This window comes from Taudactylus pleione, unplaced genomic scaffold (genome assembly GCF_031769625.1).
Source record: "Taudactylus pleione unplaced genomic scaffold, aTauple2 ptg000652l, whole genome shotgun sequence".
NCBI lineage: Eukaryota > Metazoa > Chordata > Amphibia > Anura > Myobatrachidae > Taudactylus > Taudactylus pleione.
Window position 1 is genome coordinate 9110724 of NW_028285054.1, and position 23191 is coordinate 9133914.

Sequence of the window (23191 nt, forward strand, 5' to 3'; positions counted from 1 at the left end):
TTGCTGTAATAAAAGATTTTTTTTGTTCGTGATTTAGACATAAGTGCTAGTAATTTGCCGGGTTTGTTACCCAGTGAAATTATTTTTTTTATTTTATTTTATTTTTGCATTTTATTCTGGAATGTTATAAGAATGAAAAAATTATAAATAAATGAATAAAAATAAAAAAGTGCTGCTACAGTAGCCCTGCCGGGTACGAGTATGGTAATGACGATAAAATGTATCTCAATTCCAGTGACGTCACTGATCTCCCATGAAACAGCGCCACCTGCCGGCACTTGCAAACATAACCACAAAACCACATGTACGAGAACACCAGGGACGTCCTCCAAGCAATAACCAGTCACCCTTGCCATCCGTCCGATGTCCAATAAGGGGCGAGGGAAGGTATATGACGTCACTTCGAACGAGAGAAGTATGGGGAGAGCCGCGCGCAGCCCTCCTCCACCCCGCCCCCCGGTGCTGCCGTGTCACGTGATGCCATGTCCCCGGGGCCCCGCCTATCCCTCGCGAACACGCGCCGGCCTCCTCCCGTGCGAGCGAGCGAGGCCGATGTTCCCTGTGCCGCCGACAGAGGGAGCCCGGGGGGTGATGGGGGACATGTCACTCCTCCTCAGCCGGAGAGCGGACACCATGAGCCGGGGACTCGCCGCCGCCGCATAGCGGAGAAATGTTATCCAGGAAGAAAACCAAGAAAGAACTTTCCAAACCGGCCGAGGTGCAGGGCAAGTACGTGAGGAAGGAGACCTCCCCGCTGCTGCGCAGTAAGTGTACCTATCGCTACCATGGGCTCTCCCCGGGGAGGGCGTGACCTGGCAGGGAAGAGAGTAGGGGCAGGAGTTCAGGGAGAGGGGTGAGAGTGAATAGGGGCAGGAGACAAGGGGTCTCCCGGGTGTGTGTGTGTGAGAGAGAGTAGGGAAAAGGGGTCTCCCGGGTGAGTGTAGGGGCAGGGTTCGCCAGAGTGATAGAGTAGGGGCAGTTCTCTCCAGGGTCATAGAGAGAGTAGGGGCAGGGGTCTCCAGTGAGAGAGAGTAGGGGCAGGGGTCCTAGAGTGAGAGAGAGTAGGGGCAGTGGTCTCCAGGGTCATAGAGAGAGTAGGGGCAGTGGTCTCCAGGGTCAGAGAGAGTAGGGGCAGGGGTCTCCAGGGTCAGAGAGAGAGTAGGGGCAGGGGTCCCTAGAGTGAGAGTGTAGGGGCAGTGGTCTCCAGGGTCAGAGAGCGAGTAGGGGCAGGGGTCACTAGAGTCTGAGAGGGGTCTCCAGGGGAAAGTAGAAACAGGAGTCTCCAAGAGGAGGAAGAGTCAGTATAGGGACCTGTGAGGGTGAGAGTGGAACCAGTTGTCTCTAGGGTCAGGGAATATAGCTGCTCCATGAGGAAAAAGAGGGGGTCTCCTGGCTGGGAGAGTGTAAGGACAGGTATTAGTATGTGGGAGAATAACTGCATTAAACCACAGAGCAAGGGACATTATTGGCCTTCAGGATAAGCAGGTTATGTGTGTCTCACTGGTCTGGGAGTGAGGGTCTCCAGGTGAATGAGACTATCTGTATCTAGGATTAAGAGGGTCAGTAAGCTCCCAGGGCAACTGTGAATCAGATTGGGGTCTCGAAAGTAAGGTGGTGAGTCAGGTCAGGAACCATTAGGGTTATGGAGACAGTCTTGTCTGGTCATATACATACACATTGGGTCTCATGAATTATTGCTGCACGTCAGAGAGGACTCCACACTACATAACAATGCTCATCTGTGTATTTCAGGTGCTACTGACATGGAGAAATGCACAAACACACCATTCACACACACAAAGGAATTGTGTATTGTGCTCAGGACAGATTTGTTTTTTTATATATATAATATTCTTTCTGAAAACTTTGTCATGATGCACAAAACCTTTTGCTTTAGAAAAGAAAATCTTAATTTTTTTTATTAACAAATTGAGATATTTTAAACTATAACTTTTCTCCAAACAAGTAGACACCTGAAAACTACATTTATTTTAGTGATTAAATTGTTCAGCTGCATGGAGAGGTGATTTTGGAAGCACATCCAGCCTTCCATTGTGGATAAGGCAGTGAGTTAACCTACAATTTAAAATATTTAAAGGATGATGGTAGCCCAGCAATTCTAAGTGCTGCAATTTTCCACTTGTATACAAAACCTATTGTTCTGCAGGAGCCTGAAGTACCCCAGCTAGCAGAGATAAACCTGTCCTTCTGCATGATATAATGCTTGTATCTCACCAGTATAAGTAGCTTAATGGGCAGGACTTGGATGTTGACATGATGACAGCAGCTGAAAAAGCCTAATTTCCTCTGTGCAGAAATCAGGGGAGGAAGAACTTTAAATATACTGAGGGGTGCTAATAAGAAGTAGCGGGACGTCTGACGATGGACCACCCCTTTTGTTTTATGGGGTATTTTACAAATCTAAGGGGTCAATCCAATTAGGTGCGAATTGCGAGTAGCAAGTTTTTCATGAAACTCGCAGACTTCGCACGAATGCTTGCACCCAAAAACTTTCCTATCTAATTAAAAATGCCAATTTGCAGTACTTGCATTGGGGTTTTGCGAATTGACTGCCAAATGTGAAATGAGAGAAATAGGGAGACCATCCTGGATCCCCCCAAATTGATAATTTTTTCAGGGTCCATAGGGAGACCTTGGGGTGTAGGTGGTGGTTGAGGGCCGGGCACCACACAGGTAAAGCTTTCAGCTCCCAGGATGCACTGGTCCAACCCGCTATACATAGAGCCAGAGGCACCTCAGTTTCGTCTGTGCCCGGCTGGAGTTGGTTCACCATTATGCAGTGGGCTGCTTAGGCAGCCCAAATACCTTTTTATTTCATGATTTGTTTATTTTACCTTTTTCCTGCTGAGCGCGCAGCAGCAGACTGTCCACAGGACATCTGCGCTGCCGCTCCGTCACACCTCAGGACGCCGCAACGCCAGTTTCGGCTGGGCATTTCGGCGGGCATCCCGGAGGGCTTCCTCGCTAGCTGACTCCGCAGACGGACCCAGACTGCAGCCCGGATGCAAGGGGGACAGGTAAGGCGGGTCTTCGCTTGCAGTGACCAGTGGATTGGCAGTCATACCTCCAGTCTCGGTACAGACCGGAGGCGCTGAGAGTTAGGGGAAATCTGCAGGACCGTATAGAATGGTGATTGTGGGCATTAGGAAAGTAGTGAAGTTTTTTTAAATGGTGTCAAATGGCTGATTTGTGTTTAAAAAAAATAAATAAAATAAAATTATTATTAAAAGCAATTCTTTTTTTTTTTTTTTTCTCAAACAAAAAAAAAAAAAAAAATGCAACGTAGGAAAAAAAAAACTTTGAGAGCACTCTGAAAAATTGTAAACAAATGATAAAAAGTAAAAAAATATTTTTCAATAAAAATACTGTAATCAAATTTGGGGTGTCTAAACTAACGAAAAAGTTGATTATGGGGTAATTTGAGGCCAAATTTTAAATTAATTTATTTTTTATCCCAAAAATTGACACGTCATTATTGGACTGATTAATCTCATTGGAAACTTCCAATTGCCTAATTAGTAATTGGCGGGGGTGGGATGTTCAAGGGGTTCAGCCTGATGTCCCAACATTTTAACCTAAAAATAAAGATTTTCCTTTCCATCTCTCATCCTTAGGGACTGGTTCAGTGCGAGTTGCTAATTGGGTTGCAAAATGAATTTGCTGTGCGAATTCGAAGAGAAAACGGCAACTCGCACCTAATTGGATTGAGCACTAAGTATGAATGTCACAAGTCTTTATTTTCATAAGGGTCCAATATGAAAAGTCAGTCATGCCAATACTTTAACCAAGATATTGCTGTGATATCTATATTTCTTCAGTCTATTTTTAAAGGGCCCCTAATACTAAAGTACTAGTTGATCTACTGTTAAAGTTCTCATATCATTATAACATCTGCTTCATATCAATGTAATAATGGTCTCTGGCGATAGCAATTTCAACTATAGCTAGGCTCCCTGCAATGTCTTTTGGCAGGTTTAGAAGTGGCTATTATCCGCCTTCCTGCTGCTGGGACTGAAAGCTGAATGGAGTAAAGTGCTTTGGTCAATAATGGCTTGAAGAGGGCCAGTGACTGCTGTTATTATATGTGACCGATCTATAATATTATCAATTTTGTTAGCATATGCATTAACATAATGTTGTCGTCATACACACGCCAGAATATTGTGAGTAGCAATAAACTACTAGCTCTATGGCCCCAATCTATCCTAGCAAGTATTTGAAAGTGTAATTGAGTCAGCAGAGGCTTATTTACTAGGAGCCAGTGACACTATGCGTCATTGTGAATGTTGGTACAGAACGTCTTCCTTCCTTCTCAGTTTTAAACAACCAGAATAGTATGTATGTAATTAGCCGTGCTTCACTTGGTGTAAGCAGCAAAATAGCCGTAACAATATGTGACAGTAGATAATTGCCCGGGTCACTCATTACTGAAACAAGTGAAAAGATATTGGATGGAATAATACACTGTAATAATACACACTAACCAATGCAACTCAGATGACAGGGGCGATGGAACAGATTGGGAGAACTGTGTATCTAATCCAGGGCAGTTTAACAGATGGGTTCTTGTTGTAACTTTTAAAAACCTGTAATGGTTTTCTCTATGTAATCCAAACAAAAAGCAAAACTTGATATTCCTCCATAGACATACAAGATTAACATATGACTAGACATACTACCATTAACTTCGCTTGCACTGCTGTATGTTCTAAATTGAGACGGCTCTTTACAATCTGGCTGTGACCATTTAAAAAAATAAAACAACAATATAGTGCCTGTCTCGGCCTTTTCTCCTTCAGTTAAATGGTCCAGTTGGCATATATATGCTACTGGTGATGAGGGCTCCTCTATACCTACGGGTAGGTCCTTTGTTCCTGTACCGTTTAGTATCGGTGAAACGCCATATACTTAATTTATTTTATCATTGGTTACTCCTGCGTCTTTTCTGTCATTTATATTGTAGATCTTGAAATGTAATGTACCTTTTTTTTTACATGCCTTTACTTGGGGTCAATTCATTTAGGGGTGAGTAGGGTGCATATGTAGCACTGGAGATTTCTGTCCTCAGCTCCATAAGGGTGAGATGGGGGGGGGGGAGATGGGGGGGGAGGTGAGGTGCCATTTGCCTGTGTTTTCACACCTATGCAATAGCACTCTGCCCTGCTCTCACCTAAATGCATTCACTCCTTTATGATTATTCTGTATCCCCAATTGCATGTACCGCTTTTAACTTTTTGCACCCAAGGCCTTTGCAAGCTTGTTAGACTATGTACTATGTACACAAGCTTTATAGAAAGGAAGTTTTCCATCATGTAGTGTACACCAAGCGGGTCTCATTTAATTAGAATAAACAAAGCCCCAGGTTGTTGGCAATGACACTTGTTAGTGAGAACAATTTTAGCAGAATGGAAAGGTTGTGTCTCGTTATTTTTCCCGTTTTATTTTTGCTCTTTATCTGTTTGCAAACCTTGCTCTTTATTTTCCTGTGGAATAAGCACATCTGCAAACATTTCTTTTTTTTCTGCCTTTACTGTATCCTTTGTATTGCCAGTGTCCAGAATCCTCTTACGTTTACAATCTCCCCTCCCCTAGAAAGGCTGACCTCAGAGACTGTATCAGAGAAGCCGTCAGTCAGTTAAACAAGCTGTAAAGTATTCCTAGCACACGTGCTACTAGCCCCCATGGGTCCATACCATGTACTAAATGTATCACTGTGTAAACTCTTTAACATTTTAGTTGTTTGTGAACAATTAATCATCGCTTGCTATTATAGTGTAAAGCAGTTATATACATATACAGTAATTTCCCATGTAATGTAACTGCGAACAGCAATTCATCTCTGGGAGGACCAGGTATTAATTCAGCCATTGATTTGCTCATGTGCATAGTCTAAACTGATAAGAACTACTGTGTCCAGTTTAAAATAAGTTTTAGAAAGAATCGCTGCTATTGCACAAGATTGGGATCTTAGCTGGGTGAAAATTTTGGTCTGTCAGACTGAAAGTGTGCTGTCATATGAACCTCAACTGCTGTAAATTCAGTTACATGCATGAATACTGCGCTGGTGTGCCCCTGTCAGAGACCACAATCAATTACATCAATAATGGATATCACATATATTTAATAAAAATAGAATAAATACATACATAAAAACGCTAGACAATAGCAATGAGATTATACCTCAAAATACCTAATAGTTTATTGATGGCTAATATTATTGACAGGACTGTTCCAACCATATGTATTGTTTACCTATATCAAGTGCTGGATTTCTTGTATTATCACGGCTGTCAATTCGTGATTAGCATTTATTTGCATATGGGACATTGCTATTTCAAAACCTCCATGGGATACCATTGTGGTTTACACATCTATCATTTGATAATGTGTCAATAATATTAGCCATCAATACACTATTAGGTATTTTGAGGTATAATCTCATTGTTATTGTCTAGCGTTTTTATGTATGTGTTTATGCTATTTTTATTAAATATATGTGATATCTATTTTGATGTAATTGATTGTTGTTTCTGACAGGGACACACCAGCGCAGTATTCATTCATTTATTTCCATGTGTTTTTTGGGGCTGGCATACCTCTTTTTACTGCTGCAGGGTGCCTCCAATTTAACAGATTCACACAGGTCCAGTATCTTTTGTAATTCACTTATACCCCTTTCCCACCTAAATTCCGGGTCTGACCCGGAGTTGGAACAAAGTTCCTATCCGGATCAGACCCGGAATTTTGCCGGAGACGACTCGGGATATTCCCGAGTCGGCACCGCTCACACCGGAGTCGGATCTGCATAGACCTGGCTTTTCCGGAGTGAAAGTGGTCGCTTGGAGATGACGTCATCTCCAAGCGCCACTGAAGCCGGACCAATCCGCCGGCTAGCAGCGCACTCCAGGTCATTGTGACCCGGAGTGCGCTGTTCTCACAGCAGGGTTTCACTGGCTACGCCCGTGTTAAACCCTACTAATTACCTGGGTTGGATTGCCGGGTCACTTTTAAGTATAAACTAAACTTGTTGGTTACCGGTTTTTTATGTATTCTGTTTTTATAAAATCTTCAAATAGGCATGAAAAATACAGACATTGCATTTTTTTTTCAACAAAACTAAATCTGGTCAAGAGTGCGATCAATTGGTGACTGTTTATATGATAGTTTCACATATTAAAAGGGATCGCAACCGGAAATGCTCTTTTATGTACAGTATTTGGGGCAATTATGTGTGTAAGATGGAGGTTTAGTGCTTATGTGTATTATTTGTAGGAATGTTAGATTTTGTGCAAAGCATTTCTTCAAATTTATATTTAGTAATAGTAGAAGAAGCCACAAAAAATGAAAATGATCCCTAGGATTGGTAATGTTTGTGCCTGGTTATTGTGGCTCTGTGCAATCAGGAATTAAGTGGCTGCTGTATGATGTGATTATGTAGAAATAGGCCACGGTTACTCCCATTATGTATTTTTTTATTTTTTTTTTTAAATCAAAGGTTTTCTAATTTCTAGTTAACAATACAGATGAAAGCTCCTGTTCGAATAGTCTCATTTAGAATATTGTGACAATTGATTTTGTCCCTTTTTGCCTTCAAAACTGCTAGTTGATTGCACAGATATGGTTGGTTATGCAGAGCCTTACGTCCAGAAGTTATGTACTGCATTTAATTGCAGAAATATCTTGCTCCTCTAAATTCATTTCAACCTAACCACCCCCCACCCCCCCCCCCTCCCTCCCCCACATCGTTGGTCGGCATTGGCAAGTGTATATGCGGCTTAAGGATCCCAAGTGTCTTAGAACCACCGGGCAGTCTTGAAAACTTGGTGGGATCAATCCATCTTCTCTTCCCCTTACCCCTGAGATTGTCTTTAATTTAGCTCTGTGTGTTGTCCACCCGTTCACCTTTTGCTCCATCAGTGTATTTTTTCATCTATGCTGCGATGCGGTATAAAATGAGGTTGATACAATTATCTATCTAGTACAGTAGCTGATTTCTGGTCATACTTACACACACATTTTAGCCACTGAAAACCTATCCCACAAAACCACCTAAAGCCTTTCTGGTGCTCGTGTAGCTAATTGAATCAGCCACAATGTCTCTAAATAAGAAAAAAAATATATGATGCGTGTATATGTATGTGTGTGCACTTGGGGTCCCAATTGGCGGGTTGTGTACCTCTGGTGCAGAGATGAGTCATGGCTGAACGGTGGTGTCAATAGTGATAATTGACGGTTATTCTATTAAAGAGAATGCTTGGGATTTATTTAGTGTGCTTCGTGGAGAAATTGTGTGATTTTATTGGCTTATTTGTGACCTGGTAATGAAGCTCATCCTCTAATCACCAGCTGGAATGAGTTTTTCCTTTTATATTGGTTTGTGTCTGGCGGTCTAGTTTTATAAACATTTTTGAAAAGTGTTTGTTAAATTCCTACGATTTGTACTTTTTATTTCAGATCTTATGCCTTCTTTTATCCGCCATGGCCCAACCATCCCCCGACGGACTGATATCTGCCCAGCAGATCCTGCTCCTTCTCCGTACAGCCCTGCAGGGGACGGGGTGGCTCCTCGAAACCACAGTTTTTTGCGGACTCCAGTTCAAAGACCTCCCATGGAGATTTTACGCAGGGAGAGTAACAGACTTTCTGCCCCCTCCTATTTAGTTCGGGGGCTGGGCGACGTGCCCAGGGAGTACGGTTCCTCTTCTCAGTCCTTTCTAACAGAACCAAATTCTGTTATGGAGAATGGAGATGCAAACCCAAGGTATTTCTGCTCAGACCAGCACTACGATGGGCAAAGGCGAAAACAACTCGGGGAACGTGCACATGAAGAGTATAGGTTTTATGAACATGGGGGCGATCACGTACAGAGGATTCTGCATGGGCAGGGCCGACATCCTACAGGTAAGTGAAAAGCACCTGTTTGGGCATTAAAATCTACCTGTCACACACAGTGGAGGATGCCATTTTGTGGGCTGAGCCAGTGTTTGTCATTAATGCCTCTGATCTCACAAGCTCCAAGTGAATTCATAGGCTGATTCTTCGAAGTATTGGGTTCATTCCACAAAGGGACTGTTACCTTATATGATTAGGTAGTGTCCACTATTGATGAGTAATTCTACGTTTATAAATGTGAATGGTGTGTGGCCTCGTAGGTAACCAGTGATGTCATATCATGTTAACCTTTGCAGTTGTTAGTCTGTTTTTACCTTTTTTAGTCAGTGACTAATAAAACTTCTGATCTACTGTGGTGGCAACCTTGTAGGAAAGGGCCATGAATGTAATTGTTGGAGAAGGTTATTTAACAAGAAAGGCAGAACTGAGAGGTGACATTGAGGTTTCAAATCTGTACACAGGCTGCACGGTGGCACAGTGCTTAGCATTGCAGACTCTCAGGGTTCGGTTACAACAAGGGATTTATCTATGTGGAGTTTGTATGTTTTCTCTAACATGGGTTTTCTCCCACAAACCAAAAACACACTAGTAGTTTAAATGACTTCTGACAAATGTGTCCATGTATAAATTAATAATAAAGCAAATGAAGTTGGCTGATCATAATTTGCAGATTGAAGTATACTGTAAGGTCGCATTTGGTGGGTGCTTTTAGCTGTTATAATGCTTGCATTAAATAACGCCTCCTAGCCACAACTTAGGCTCCATATTCTGCTCGCTGGATCCACATGGATTTCCCTGTCCCACTCCACTTTCGGGGGGGCTCAGTTTTCTGTTTGGCCTGGAGGGTGTCAGTGCCCCTCCTTTGTAAACGTCCTAATCTCTTTTACATGTGCCCTGCAGCCTGACAGATCCCACTCCAAGAACGGGATGTATGAAGTGACTACCGCCCCAAGTAGAAGTTATTATCCTTTAATCTTCAGCTTTCTTTTAATTTCCACCCCACCACTCCCTCACGCAGTCTTTGATATGTTTCCCTTCACTTTTTTTTTTCCCAGTGTAAATATAAAGTTGCGTATAAGAGGGGACCGGACTGCTTTTCATTAGCACGCCAGGTTACAGTATGTATTTGTCTTAGGGGTGCCAACATGTAGAGCGCCCTTTTTAGTTTTATATAAGGAATTTGCATTTTATTCCGGAACAGCAAATATATTAAATACGTTTTTAGATGAAACCCAAATCCTTCAGTTCCTGGTGACCATAAGAGCGGTCTTAGGCAAGAAATGGAATCAGCATTTGTCTGTTTGGGCGGGTGTCCTTAGGGTGAGATCACTATTGGCTAAAACTTATTTTAAGCATTTATAAAGTTATTTACTTTAAAGTACTGTACAAGAACACTGTTTGGGAAAAAAAAAAAGCCATGAATTAATTTTATTACTATAAAACTTGACAGGTGCCCCTAGGCAGTACATAGATGACCCCCAGTCTGTGTGAAGAACCCCTTTAATTTCCATCAAGTTATGGGAGTTTTGCATTGGTACCATTAGTGTTACACGATGCCTTTTCGTGTTGGATCAGTTTTGTAGATTAGATTTTAGGGGCCCTTTTTTAATGTAACCTTTTAAATCTGACTGTGCTCCAAAATCAACAGAGATGTGCTCATCCTCTCTGGTATGAAGTGAACCTTACAAGAATCGGATTCCTATGGGAGGGGTCTGTAACTCTTTTACATTCTCTGGTGTATGTTATAAACTGCTGGTCGGGTGAATGAACCTCTCAGGCTGTTCATCCTCCTTGTCCTGCATTATTGTAGCTGAGTGTGACTAGAATATCGCTTCATATAAACCATACTTGGGGGAGTGTTTGTTGCTGAATGTTCTCGTCGTTGTACTCTCTGCACACAGAACTCTGCGCTTTAGTCATCAGTTATTTTTGCTTTATTTCTGGTGCAGGAATAGGACGGGTCGCAGCTACCTCATTAGGGAACTTGACAAATCATAGCTCGGAAGATATGCCCCTTCCTGGCGGCTGGTCGGTGGACTGGACTATAAGGGGGCGGAAGTACTACATTGATCACAATACCAACACCACGCATTGGAGTCATCCCCTGGAGAGGGAAGGACTACCCCCTGGCTGGGAACGCGTGGAGTCTGCGGAGTTTGGCGTCTATTACGTGGATCACATTAATAAAAGAGCGCAATACAAGCATCCGTGTGCTCCAAGGTAAATCTTTTCTAAATACATCCACATATAGAGTTATACATGATCTTTCTCGCAGCCCTAGTCTCCAGGTACATTATTTTTATTAATTGATGTAATCTTTTATGGGATGATGCCGCTACTCGGCCCACACAGTTGTTATTAATATTGGACGATTTGTGGGAATACTGCTTGTTGATTCGCTAGGAATGAATGGGAATAGGGACTAACGTGGAGGTGAATGCAAATCAGCCATAATTCCTTATTATGCACACGGAACTAAATGTGGATATTCGCCTGTATTACACACCTCTGTGGTATGCTTCTATCCATACGCTTGGTTTTATAACCGTCATCAGTGGGCACTTGCACCAGGCCTATCTGCGGCAAAAGATATGTCTGCATACAGGCGGATTTAAATGTATGTACAACCCTGAATATAGACAGCAATTGTGTGTAAATGCCCAGTTGCAGTCCAGTTACGCCCCATTAGCTGTAAGTGGAGATGAGCCTTGATTTGTGTACAATTCTAAATCGCCCATACATGTGTACACTCCCCACTGGAGCATTGTGAAAACAGAGAAGATGCATCCACAAACCACATGGTGCGGGACAGTGGAGGCTGTCATGCTGGGAATGCAGCTCGTCACTTCACTAGGTCTTATTGACTTCACTGAGACCTGAGGCAGGTGGTCTCGTGCCCCTGTCTGATCTATTACAGGCTGAGTCTCCCATATCCAAATATTCCGAAATACGGAATGTTTTTAGCATGACTGAGAAAGTGAAACCTTTGCTTTCTGATGGTTCAATGTAAACACTTGTTTAAAGCACAAGTTATTAAAAATATAGTATAAAATAACCTTCAGGCTGTGTGTATAAGCTGTATATGAAACCTAAATGAATCTCATGTATGTACACAAACTTTTTTAATGCACAAAATTATAAAAAATATTGTATAAAATGATCTTTGGGTTATGTGTATAAGGTGTATATAAAGCATAAATGCGTTCTGTGTTTAGATTTGGGTCCCATTCCAAAGATATTTAATTTTATGCAAATATTCCAAAATACGGAATATTCCGATATCCAAAATACCCCTGGTCCCAAGCATTTTGGATATGGGAGACTCAACCTGTATTGTAATAATACCCTGAAGAATATGGTCAGTCAGCCCCCCCCAAAAAAGTCTGCAGCTACAGTATGTAGGTAACATGAACTTGTTAATGAAACTGTTGTATGGTGATCAGTAATGGTTACAAGAGTTTAATGTCACATATGAAGAGTAACTGGGTAGCACGTTAGCTAGGCCTGCTCACTCCAGCCTTGTTATTTCTCCTGCAGTGTTCCCCGTTATGACCAGCCCCCTCCACTCCCCCCTCCAGTAACTTATCAGCCGCAGCAAGTGGAGAGAAGCCAAGCGCTCCTGGTGCCTGCCAATCCATACCATACAGCGGAGATCCCAGACTGGCTTCAGGTGTATGCCAGGGCCCCTGTGAAGTGAGTTGTTGCTGTGCTTTTTATTTATTTATTTTATTTGGTAATATTGAAGTTGGGCAATAAAGAATACATTGATTTAATAGCAGAAACAACCACTCCATAGCATGATGTAGCTATTGTATTGTGTAAAATGCACATTATTCTTCTAGGTTATCCTTTATAAAAAAGATAGATCTCTAGTTTCCTCCACCCTTGTTGGCTGGATAGCATGGCATGGTATAGTACACATGGCTGATGAGCATGGAATGCTCACCTGTCCTCTACAGGAGGTGAGAGCTCTGCCGTGACCCTGAAGCCTTACGCTGATCATTGACCTAAACCTCTGTGAGTTGGACTGGGGATTTGAGGCATTGGCAGGCCATTGATACTGCCCCGTGGGTGAGAGAGTCACGGAAAAATGTCTAGTTATGTGAGTGAATTTAATAGTTCTATCAGCACCGCGTACATTTTTTAAATATTCTATGTACCTCTTGGAACCTCTTCCTGGATTAGGTACAATTCAGTTCTTTACATTAAATATATTAACTCCACCCCTGGCTTGCACATTGTGATGTCTGTTAATCAAAGAACTATTTTTATCAAGGTATAACTCACCTCCTTATCTCACCGGCAGCTCTGGTAAACCGCCCCCCCCCCCCTCCACATCTCGCCGGCAGCTCCGGTCCCCCTCCACACCTCGCCGGCAGCTCCGGTCCCCCTCCACACCTCGCCGGCAGCTCCGGTCCCCCTCCACACCTCGCCGGCAGCTCCGGTCCCCCTCCACACCTCGCCGGCAGCTCCGGTCCCCCTCCACACCTCGCCGGCAGCTCCGGTCCCCCTCCACACCTCGCCGGCAGCTCCGGTCCCCCTCCACACCTCGCCGGCAGCTCCGGTCCCCCTCCACATCTCGCCGGCTGCTCCGGTCCCCCTCCACATCTCGCCGGCTGCTCCGGTCCCCCTCCACATCTCGCCGGCTGCTCCGGTCCCCCTCCACATCTCGCCGGCTGCTCCGGTCCCCCCCCCCTCTTGACTCTCTCTTGATCATCACCCCATATAATGAGAGCTTTATTATTTTGTTGCACTTGGAAGGATTGTGGCTTTTTAAACAGCTTCTCAGCGGTGTTTTCATTTAAATTCTGACGTACATGTACCTATATGAAGAGGTACAATTTCAAGTAGATGCGCTGATCACATGACAGGACTCGCATAGAAAGTAACTCTTACACTACAAAGCTGTGTAATTGTCAGACATTGAGATAACGTTATCTCTACAATGCTAAACCATATATTAACCATATATGTAAGCAGGGCTGGATAAAATTGGATTTCTCAAAAAAACAAAAAACAAAAACGATTTATTTGATTTAAACAGGTTTTTTTTTTTTTTTTTTTTATAAACAAACATTTTAAACGTTTACTTAGAAATATTTTTAAAATAAAAAATCCTATTTAAATTCTCCCACCCCCCCCCCCCAAAAAAAAAAACTGATTTAAATCAAATGAATAAGGGTTTTTTTTTCATTTATTTATTTATTTTAAATCCAATTTTATGCAACCTAATGTAAGTGATAAACAAAAGCATCGGAAAACCTGGAATATATTATATTTACATGCCTCTGATTTATTTTATTTTTTATTTTTTTAATGCAGTAGTTTCTAGTTACACTATTTTCCCTGAAGCACTTACATATATTCTTGGTAGGGCGCAGTGTGAGTTGTCATTGACACATAGCTAAGCAATGTCATCTCACTTGTAGCTAGAGCTCCAATTTGCAGGCCGTGTCCTCCAGACTCTCCCCTCCCCCAGGGCAGGTAGTCAGACACCTTTCTAGTGACAAATTCTTTTAAGAGCAAACCTCATTTTATTAGGTGTGAGCACACTTGCATTGTTTCACTTACATTACTCTGTTTGCAGTGATTTTATTTATGTTGCCTAGAAGGTCATGGTGGTTTGTCCTATAGGTAAATACAATCATGGTGGTTTGTCCTCTCTCCTGACCTTATCCTACATCTAAGCTCAATGCTGCAGCTTGTTTATCTTCCATCCTGTCTCTCCGATTCAACCTATCCTCTCAGCTCCTACACTGGCTCCCATTCCCTTGTAGAATCCAGTCTAAGCTCCTCATCAAAGCACTAAAAGGACTTCATTACGCCTCTCCTTCCTATGTCTCTGACCTCACATCTGTGCACACTCCCCTCCTCTCTCTGCGCTGTTCCTCTAATTGTGGCCTTGGCACTCTACTGATTATATCCTCCTACTCCTGCATCCAAGCCATCTCCCGTGCTGCTCTCCTCCTCTGGAACGCACTCTCCCACGCTATAAGACTGTTTTATCAGCCTGAATGGATTCAAATGAACTCTGAAAATGCACCCAGTCTTCAAAGCCCACCAGCCGTCCACACAGCCTTACTCCTGCCCATGTCCTCTCTTCTTATTTCTGCTCCCTAATTTTTGCTCATTAGTGGGCCCTAGTATGTAAGCGCTCAAGGGCAAGGCCCTGCACTATCCCTGTCTCCAGCGCTCTAAGCAAATGTGGGCACTGGGTCATTGATTTTATACTGTTTTACCAGTCACTCACTTCACCACCATATTATTTCGCTGTATGGTTTGTTTTATGTACTTTTTTTTTGTCCCTGTACAGTGCAATCCACCCTTGGTGGATAGATATATATATATATATATATATATATATATATATATATATATATATATATATATTATTATTATAATGTGAACAGACTCTTTGTATTATTATGGGGTAAATTATCCCATGTGTAAAGGTCCAAGAAGACCACTGACCATGAGCAGTATCTGATCCGGGTCTTTCGGGGGTCTTTTATGATGGGATGGTCTCTGCATTCAAATATATTTCAATCCTCATACTACCCTAGTGGTGCCCAATCTCAGTTCTTAAAGGCATCCTAATGGTCAAGGTTTTAAGCATATCAGTGTTTAAACACAGGTGACTAAAGATGCATATCCACTAGGTAACGACAGTACGAATACATTGTAATCGTACAGTCGTTCCTCATCCCCTGTAGTGCCTACGATATGTCGTTCAGTGTAGACACCCTCCCTCATCCCTGAACATGGCCAATCTGTGCTTATCGGCAGATTGACCGGCATGTTCAGGCAATGATTGATGTCGAAAACGACCAGCGGGAATGGCCTACGCTGGTCATTTCCGACATTATAGTGCACGATTAATGAGTGAGTGATTACGATGTCGTAATCATTCAATCGCTCATTAAAATCGCCTAGTGGATGTGTACCTGTAATTCGTACCTCAGTCAATTTGATTGCACCATCTGTGCACAAGAATGGGCATCCTTAAATCCTGGATTGTTAGGGTTCCTCGAAGGCCGTGTTTGGGAAACCCTGGACTACACTAATGTTGTGGGGTCCAGGCACCAAATGTTTGCTCTGTCATATTTGGCTTTGTACGTATGTGGTTTAAGCTGACAGGTTCACCGACTTGGTAGTAGGATAAGCATCCAGATAGGCCATACAGCAAGTCTAAAAGTATATAAATATGTTAATGAACAGTTCTGGAGGCAAATGCAGTGTTGCTACTTTTCACAAGAGTGTGAGAGCTGCACTATTGGTACTCCCAGTACTGACTTAATACACAGTATGGACCCTTATGGTTGATCCGAATTCCAAAACGCAGTAGACTGCATTATTTTGGTCCCGCTAACCAGTGCTGCTTATTACTGCCGTAAAGACATTGGGAGACGGCACATATAGCGATTCCAGGGAGCAACATTAACATGACATTTTTGTAACCTTGATTACAGTAAACGTTAGCCATCATATTGGTTATTTTGTATAATTACCGGAAGGGTATTAAGAGGTGTGTTCTGTCCTCCGGGGAGATGATGCATTGCAAGGACGTTCTGGGACACAGAACAGAGAAGGAATTGCCTGGAGCATGTTTGGGGATCGCTGGAGAACAGGCCCTTGTTTGCCTTTTGTGTTAAACAAATACTCTCTTACTGGTGGTTTACGTAATTAAAGTCACTTTCTCTAAATGAGCTTCCTTATCCGAAATCTAAGCTGGAATGGTGTGAGAGTGGATCCTACTTGTCTAATAAGACACAGAAACCATAGCATTCATTCTCTGTCCTTGAAATGTTCACTAATTGCTTATTGGGCGGTCACATGTATATTTATGGAAGGACGGCGGAATGGAGCTTTTCCGTGTTTAAAATGATGACCACAGATAAACGTGTGAAGCAGGCAGCATGGGGTGTACACCTGAGACATGTACTGTGTTGGATGAACTTGTAATTGGGAATGCAGGAACTAGTTAATTATTACTGATTTAAAAAAAAGAAATGTAATTTCTAATGACCCTAAACAAATGTGATAGTTACCTTTATATTATATAGAAGGCACCTATAAGCAGGTCGGGGGGGGGGGGATTAACTTCTTAAGCAGGAATTTAGCTCCCACCCTAAGTGCCTGGGAGCTATTCAGTTACTTCATTTGACAGCTACTCTATCCTGTGGTAATGCCCAGGGTTAGCCTTATTAAGCTGCAGCCCAGGGGCTGAGTGCCCTATTTAATGCAGATTTCCACTAACACTTCAGGAGGGTGCGAGCAGAAATCTGCAGTAAGTGCAGCCTCAGGGCTGGTGGTGGAAAGTAATTGAATAGCTCCTGGGCAACACTTATGCTGGGTGCACACGGGACCATCTGTTCAGCGAACGATATTGCTGAACGATCTCCCTTGAAATTCCAGGTGTGCTGGATGAACGATATTGTTCATCCACACACCATAGATATCATCAACGATCCTTCTCCCATATGGAAAATGAACGCTATCGTCCAGGTTGGCCTGCATGCATGCCCGGATGACGATATCGTTATCGTCTAGCGGGAGCGCGCATCGTTGGTCATTCATTGCGCATACACAGAACGATATATTGTTGAACAATATCGTTATCGTTCAAATATATTGTCTCGTGTGTATACACCTTTAGTCCCTGCGGTAAGTTTCCGCATAAAAATGTAATTGCCTTCAGTTGGTACTTACAGGACCTCATTCCAAGCAACACGTTGACTTCTGTCCACAGCCTGAAAATCAAACTTAATGAGAAGCCTACTTTGTGCAGGGGACTTGGGGTAATTCTGTGTAGCTGACCCCTTAGTTCTCTGCTTATTGCACTAATCTTGCATTTTAGTTCAAGGGCAACACTTTCACTGCAATATAGCCTGGGTCCACTGTCTACAACTTGGTGGATGCGTTGCACAAGACACCATTACATTGATTGGAATCTTGGTATGAAAATCACATGTTCCCTGCACATGGACAGTTAGTAATACAATCTGTCATTTGAGTGAGATGGTTACAGGTAAAGGGCAACGACTCCTGCATAGAATGTCCAATATAGGCTGGCAAGTGGCCGGTACAGACATAAGTGGCGCATACCCGCTTAATCTTTTCATTATATTGATCTCTACCTAAACGCACATTATTTTAGCTTTGGATGGAATTATCCGTGAAGTTCGCGTATGGTCTGTGAGCTGGATAACTTCAAGCGTTAAGAGGCTTCTCCTGTGCTAAGTGCCAGGTGCGCTGCAGTAAAGGCACGCCAGGGACCAGCCCCAAAGCCCTACTTTATGCAGATTTCTGCTTGGACCTCTGGAGAGTGCAAGCTGATCAGGGCTGCGCAAACCATTGAATAGTTTTAGACTGAAGCTAAACTCCCACAAAGTAAATGGAATATCTAATGCTGGGTACGCACTGGCCGACATATCAACCGTTCGATCGAATGGCGATATATATCGTTTGTGCATCGGCCAGTGTGTACAGAGGATATGTCTGTATACAAATTCGTTCACAGACTTATTGCATCAGCTGTGCTACACAGCTGATGCTCAGTATATCTGCAGATATATTGGGGCATTGTGTTTTGTGTACAGGCTGTCAGCCGACCGCCCGTACACTTGCTGCATGGGCCAGTGGTGATGGATAGCTCAACTGGGCGGGCACATGTGAATGCCTGCCAAGTTATGACGTCAGTCCCGACAGATCATGCAGACTGTATGCAGAACATATGTTTTGCACAGTCTGCAGATCAGTCAATTTGCAGATATATCTCTTAGGTGTGTACCGACCGTAAGAGTTGTTTATAACCGGAGGAAATGATCAGCATCAAAGAGGAAAATCGTTTTTGAACCATTTCTCAATAATGAGAAAAAATAGCACACTTTGCAGGTGGCAACACTGGACTTAGGGGCCGATTCAGACCCAGACGCTAAGCCGCGTTCACTTGCTATGGGCGATTGTCGCCTGTCTGTGTATGCGGCAAAATATGCATGCGCAAATCATTCTGTGCAATGGGGAAGTGCTCGCTCGAAGGGCTGCTCCTTTGGGTGACAGTGCCGTTTGTGAGTGGTAACAGGGGAAGGTCCGGGAAAACGGGAAGTGGATGTGCGAACGCAGGCGTGTCCGAGTGTCAAAACAGCGTTCTTTGGGTGTGCATAATTAGCATGTCAGCGTCATTGGACACATCATCTGGTTGTATTTCAGCTTGCGGTGGGGTAGGGTCTACCTTAAGGGTAGAGCAGCTCCGATGGCTCTCAATGTTACTGAATAATCATACACTTCCTGGAGATGACGTGTGTTAAGAAAGAAAAGTGGGCGTCACTACACGGGCAAGCGTTCACTCTGCCGTCACTCTCTAAGACACAGAGGGCATCCTTTAGCCTGGCTGTGCGATCGCAGCATTTGCATATCCGCCCCCTGATGGCTGCGGGAGAGCGCAGCTTAGCGTCCAGGCCTGAATTAGCCCCTTAATGCGAATATAATTATATTAAGGAAATGATGGAATACACCTAGTATACACACCAAGGGTCCAAACCTGTGCAGCAATAAACCAAGTAAGAAAGAGAACCTCATGTTACCACTTGTTGGCCACTGTATACATCACATACGCATAGCCCACAAGCTGCTGCCCATAAGGGCACAGGGTAAAGGAGACACCAGCACCAACGTGCCTCGCATTGCCAATGGTGGTTTCTATACACCTTTTGGCATTTTGGAGGAATAATGTGTGGTAGTGGAAGTTGCCATCTACATATGGCATTTTAGGAACAAGCTTGCTATTTGCTAATCGCGCACTAAAGTCTGTTACAGTCCGTGGCATGCCAGAAGTATGGATTGAAAGTAAGATGTGTACATAATTTGTTGTATGTATGCATCAGCACTTTGTTTTATGTTCACATATTTAGATTTTTACTGTTTGTGATGTGTTTTTTTATTTTTTGATTTTATTTTATTTATGTAGTCAGTTTACTTTTTGCATTTCCCCACACTGGTGTAGCGATCATTATTGGCAGATGGAGGGACTATTATTTGTTTGGATTAAGTAGTATTCATGAGTTGTCTGACATGGCTATAACAGATGCTGTTAATGCATATTAAGTGTGGTTTAGTGTTGTGTGGATAGTGTGTGTGTGTGTTGGGGAGCCTGGGTATTGACAGTGGTTGTTTCAGTGTAACAAAATGTGCAAATGTATACAGTCAGCTTTCCTAAATACATTGAGTACCAGCTACATAGTAGTAAATGCCTTATCAATGTAAGAGATAATGGTATGGAGAATGGAGACCTGTTTACAGCTTCAGAATGAACCTGCATTATGTGGTTGGTGCAGCTTTATTCCTAGCTCTTCTACTTAGTGTCGTAAGTGCTAAATGGTACCCATTTATTTCGGTCATTTTGAGACCAACATTACTTGTAGTATCCGTGTAAGCTTGATGTAGTTGTATACAAATTGTTTTGGTGCTTTTCCCCTCGTTTTCACAATTGTCATTTTATTTCTGTTTTATTATGAAAACCACATCTGTGTCCTGCCAGCACGGCGAGGGTTACTTTGTACTATAAATTGCCGTTCCAATTTCTGCGTACGTGGCTTGGACGTATCGATTAGTCCTAGTCTGCGGTTGCTCATTGCTAATCCCTGTCAGCGGAAGTGTAGGCAGCGCAAACACAAGATGGATATGTATGCAGGTGCTCACGCTATCCAGCTTCCCAACGGGCATTAGGTCAATGTCAACGTCAACCTTTGATGGAGAAACCTTGAAGTGTTTTCCATCCGAGCCCAAATCGTTGTTCCTATATGATGTGTTTCTACTGGTTATCCCAGCTGACGGGCTCTCACAGAGCAGTGGGCATCACCTCTGATGCTTGTGTTCTACCTGTTATCAACCAGAACACGCAAACCGTGATCCCTGCAGCTGGTCATTAGGGTAACGAGGGAGGACCTTCTAGTCACCGGTATATTTGATCCATAATGCTTGTGATGTTGTCTAAATGACAAATCTGTGCGTGACCTGTTTTTTTTTATGTTTATTGAAGCAGTTCTGTGAGCTCACCATGCACAAAGCAATGACTGAATACATTTTTCTTCCTGATAACAGATATGACCACATCTTGAAGTGGGAACTCTTCCAGCTGGCGGATTTGGACACGTACCAGGGCATGCTCAAGCTACTTTTTATGAAAGAACTGGAGAGGATAGTTAAACTGTATGAAGCCTATAGACAGGCACTTATCACCGAGGTGGAGATGCGCAAACAGAGACAGCAGTGGTACGCCCAGCACAACAACAAGAACTTCTGATCAACCCTTTCCTCAGGACTGGAAGTTACCCCCCCTGTGTTCTCAGTGCCTTGAAAGCTTACGCAGACAACAACTGTTTTCTAATAAACCCTAAATATTCTTTATCAAGGGAATTTGACAATTGAAATGAAGCTTTACATCAACTATTGAACGCCCACGATAATGACTAACCGACCAACGTTTCTGCGGTTGGACCGGCTCATTGGTGAAAGAACCTCCTACAGAGAACATATTTGGCTACCTGGTTTCTGTTGGGATGGCTTACACTGTGCTCATAGATCAAAAGGTTTTTCTGGAGTATTCAAATGTTATTTAAGAGTGTAACCATGGTCTGTCAGTGATAAATATTGGCTTATGCCTCTATACCGGGCTATGTGCTCTCTAGGACCCCTGTGATTTCACAGCTTCCAAGATCCCCCAAAAATGTCTGTTTGGGCAATGGCTTGTATACAGTATAGTGTTCACTGTAGGTCCGGCGCCGGACCTAGAGAAAGGGCACTCCGGCACGTGCCCGAAAAGGCAGGGAGCGGCACCCCGCTAAAACAGCCTAGAGGGAACGCTTCTGTATATTTTTAGATCTTCCCATCACCTGACGTTTTCAGGCCTACGAAGGCCACCATAAACACCAGTAAATGAAAAGTGGCCAACGATGGAACTAGAGCAGGCACGACTTTAGATTTTCCATCTTTATATATGAATCAGAGACGTGCTGCCCTGTTGCGTCTGTTTTATATACCTTGTGGTGAAACCGCTCTCCCTCATGTAACTGGAAATGAATTGATGTGAGGCAGCGGACTGGTGAGGAGATGTTTATTGATGATACGGAGGATAACATATCTGCTCCCATTGGATTTCAAGCCATTGGCAGTGCATACAGTACTAGTCATGGGCAACAGCGTTCTAATTTCAAGGGAAATGACAATTTAGAGATCAGCCCCATGCCCTCATAAATATATTAGCCATGTAAATGATGTATATTTATTATAACCATCACACAACCTTGTGACTGAAATGTAGCATATACATTTATGCAATATTTACTATGCAAGTGTTTTTTAACGGTTGGGTATCAAGTACAATTTACACAAAGTGTATTCTTTTTATCTATTCTTATTAGTACATAACGAGATACTTGTGATAATGTGAATATTAAATATCACTACAAACACATTCAAATGAATTTCCTTCTAATACCTCAGCTAATGCATGTAATTTTTTATTAAAATGATGTACGCCTTTTTCTACAAATCCTCTCTGTATACCTCTATACAAACAAGGGATATTGTGTTTCATAGTGTTTTAGTAGATCAGTGTTTTGCGTAAACTACTCAATTTTCATCTAATTTTATTAATACCATTTTTACTGTGTATATGTATCACTATTTGTGTGAGAGTACGTTGGGGTTGGCTACATTATACATTATATGAATGATTGGGGTTCCTCGGAATGTTTCTCTTCTGGTAAATGGCAATTGTGTAAATTTTTACCACTACCACCTAAAGTGAAATGTCTGCCTTAGGGAGCTCACACACAGAATTATTAGATCATAATATTATATGTTCAGACCTGTGGTCTCTTTCCAATGCAGACAAAAATCCATTTGCTTTTAGCGTATTTGTTCTATTCACAGAACCTGGACGGACATCACGAGTACAATGCACAATGTGAACATGTCCCAACACATACTACGTATTCCGTAGCAATAGTGTAGTAGCTCTAGAGCTGCACACACACGCAAAGATTTTCTGTCCAACCATCCAACTAGTTGATTGGTTGGAATGAAAATCTGGTAACGTATGGGAGTAACTGATGATCAGCAATTTGCTCCTAAATGCCAGAAAACAGAGGAAAATGGTCATCAGACAAGTTTGAACAAATTGTTTAGACCAAACATTAAACAAACAACAGTTTTTGTCCATTTTCCGGCGTTTGGGAGCAAATTGCTGATCACCAGTTACTCCCATACGTTACCAGAT

The 23191-nt window shown here is 42.8% G+C and overlaps 1 protein-coding gene across 1 annotated transcript; it reads left to right on the forward strand.

The window, feature by feature from the left end:
* Positions 1–432: 432 nt before the first annotated feature.
* Positions 433–22907, forward strand: SAV1 (salvador family WW domain containing protein 1). The gene is made up of 5 exons (XM_088455272.1): positions 433–764; positions 8476–8922; positions 10863–11133; positions 12451–12606; positions 21013–22907. Exons 1-5 carry the CDS (start codon positions 671–673, stop codon positions 21212–21214), a joined length of 1170 nt encoding a protein of 389 aa, XP_088311398.1. The 5' UTR covers positions 433–670; the 3' UTR covers positions 21215–22907.
* Positions 22908–23191: the final 284 nt, after the last annotated feature.

Bases quoted from the DNA above. Each gene is read 5' to 3' on its own strand.
- SAV1 (XM_088455272.1), top strand. From the start codon at position 671: ATGTTATCCAGGAAGAAAACCAAGAAAGAACTTTCCAAACCGGCCGAG. The intron at 765-8,475 runs GTAAGTGTACCT...TTTTTATTTCAG, and splicing joins GACCTCCCCGCTGCTGCGCA to ATCTTATGCCTTCTTTTATC. The intron at 11,134-12,450 runs GTAAATCTTTTC...TTTCTCCTGCAG, and splicing joins AAGCATCCGTGTGCTCCAAG to TGTTCCCCGTTATGACCAGC.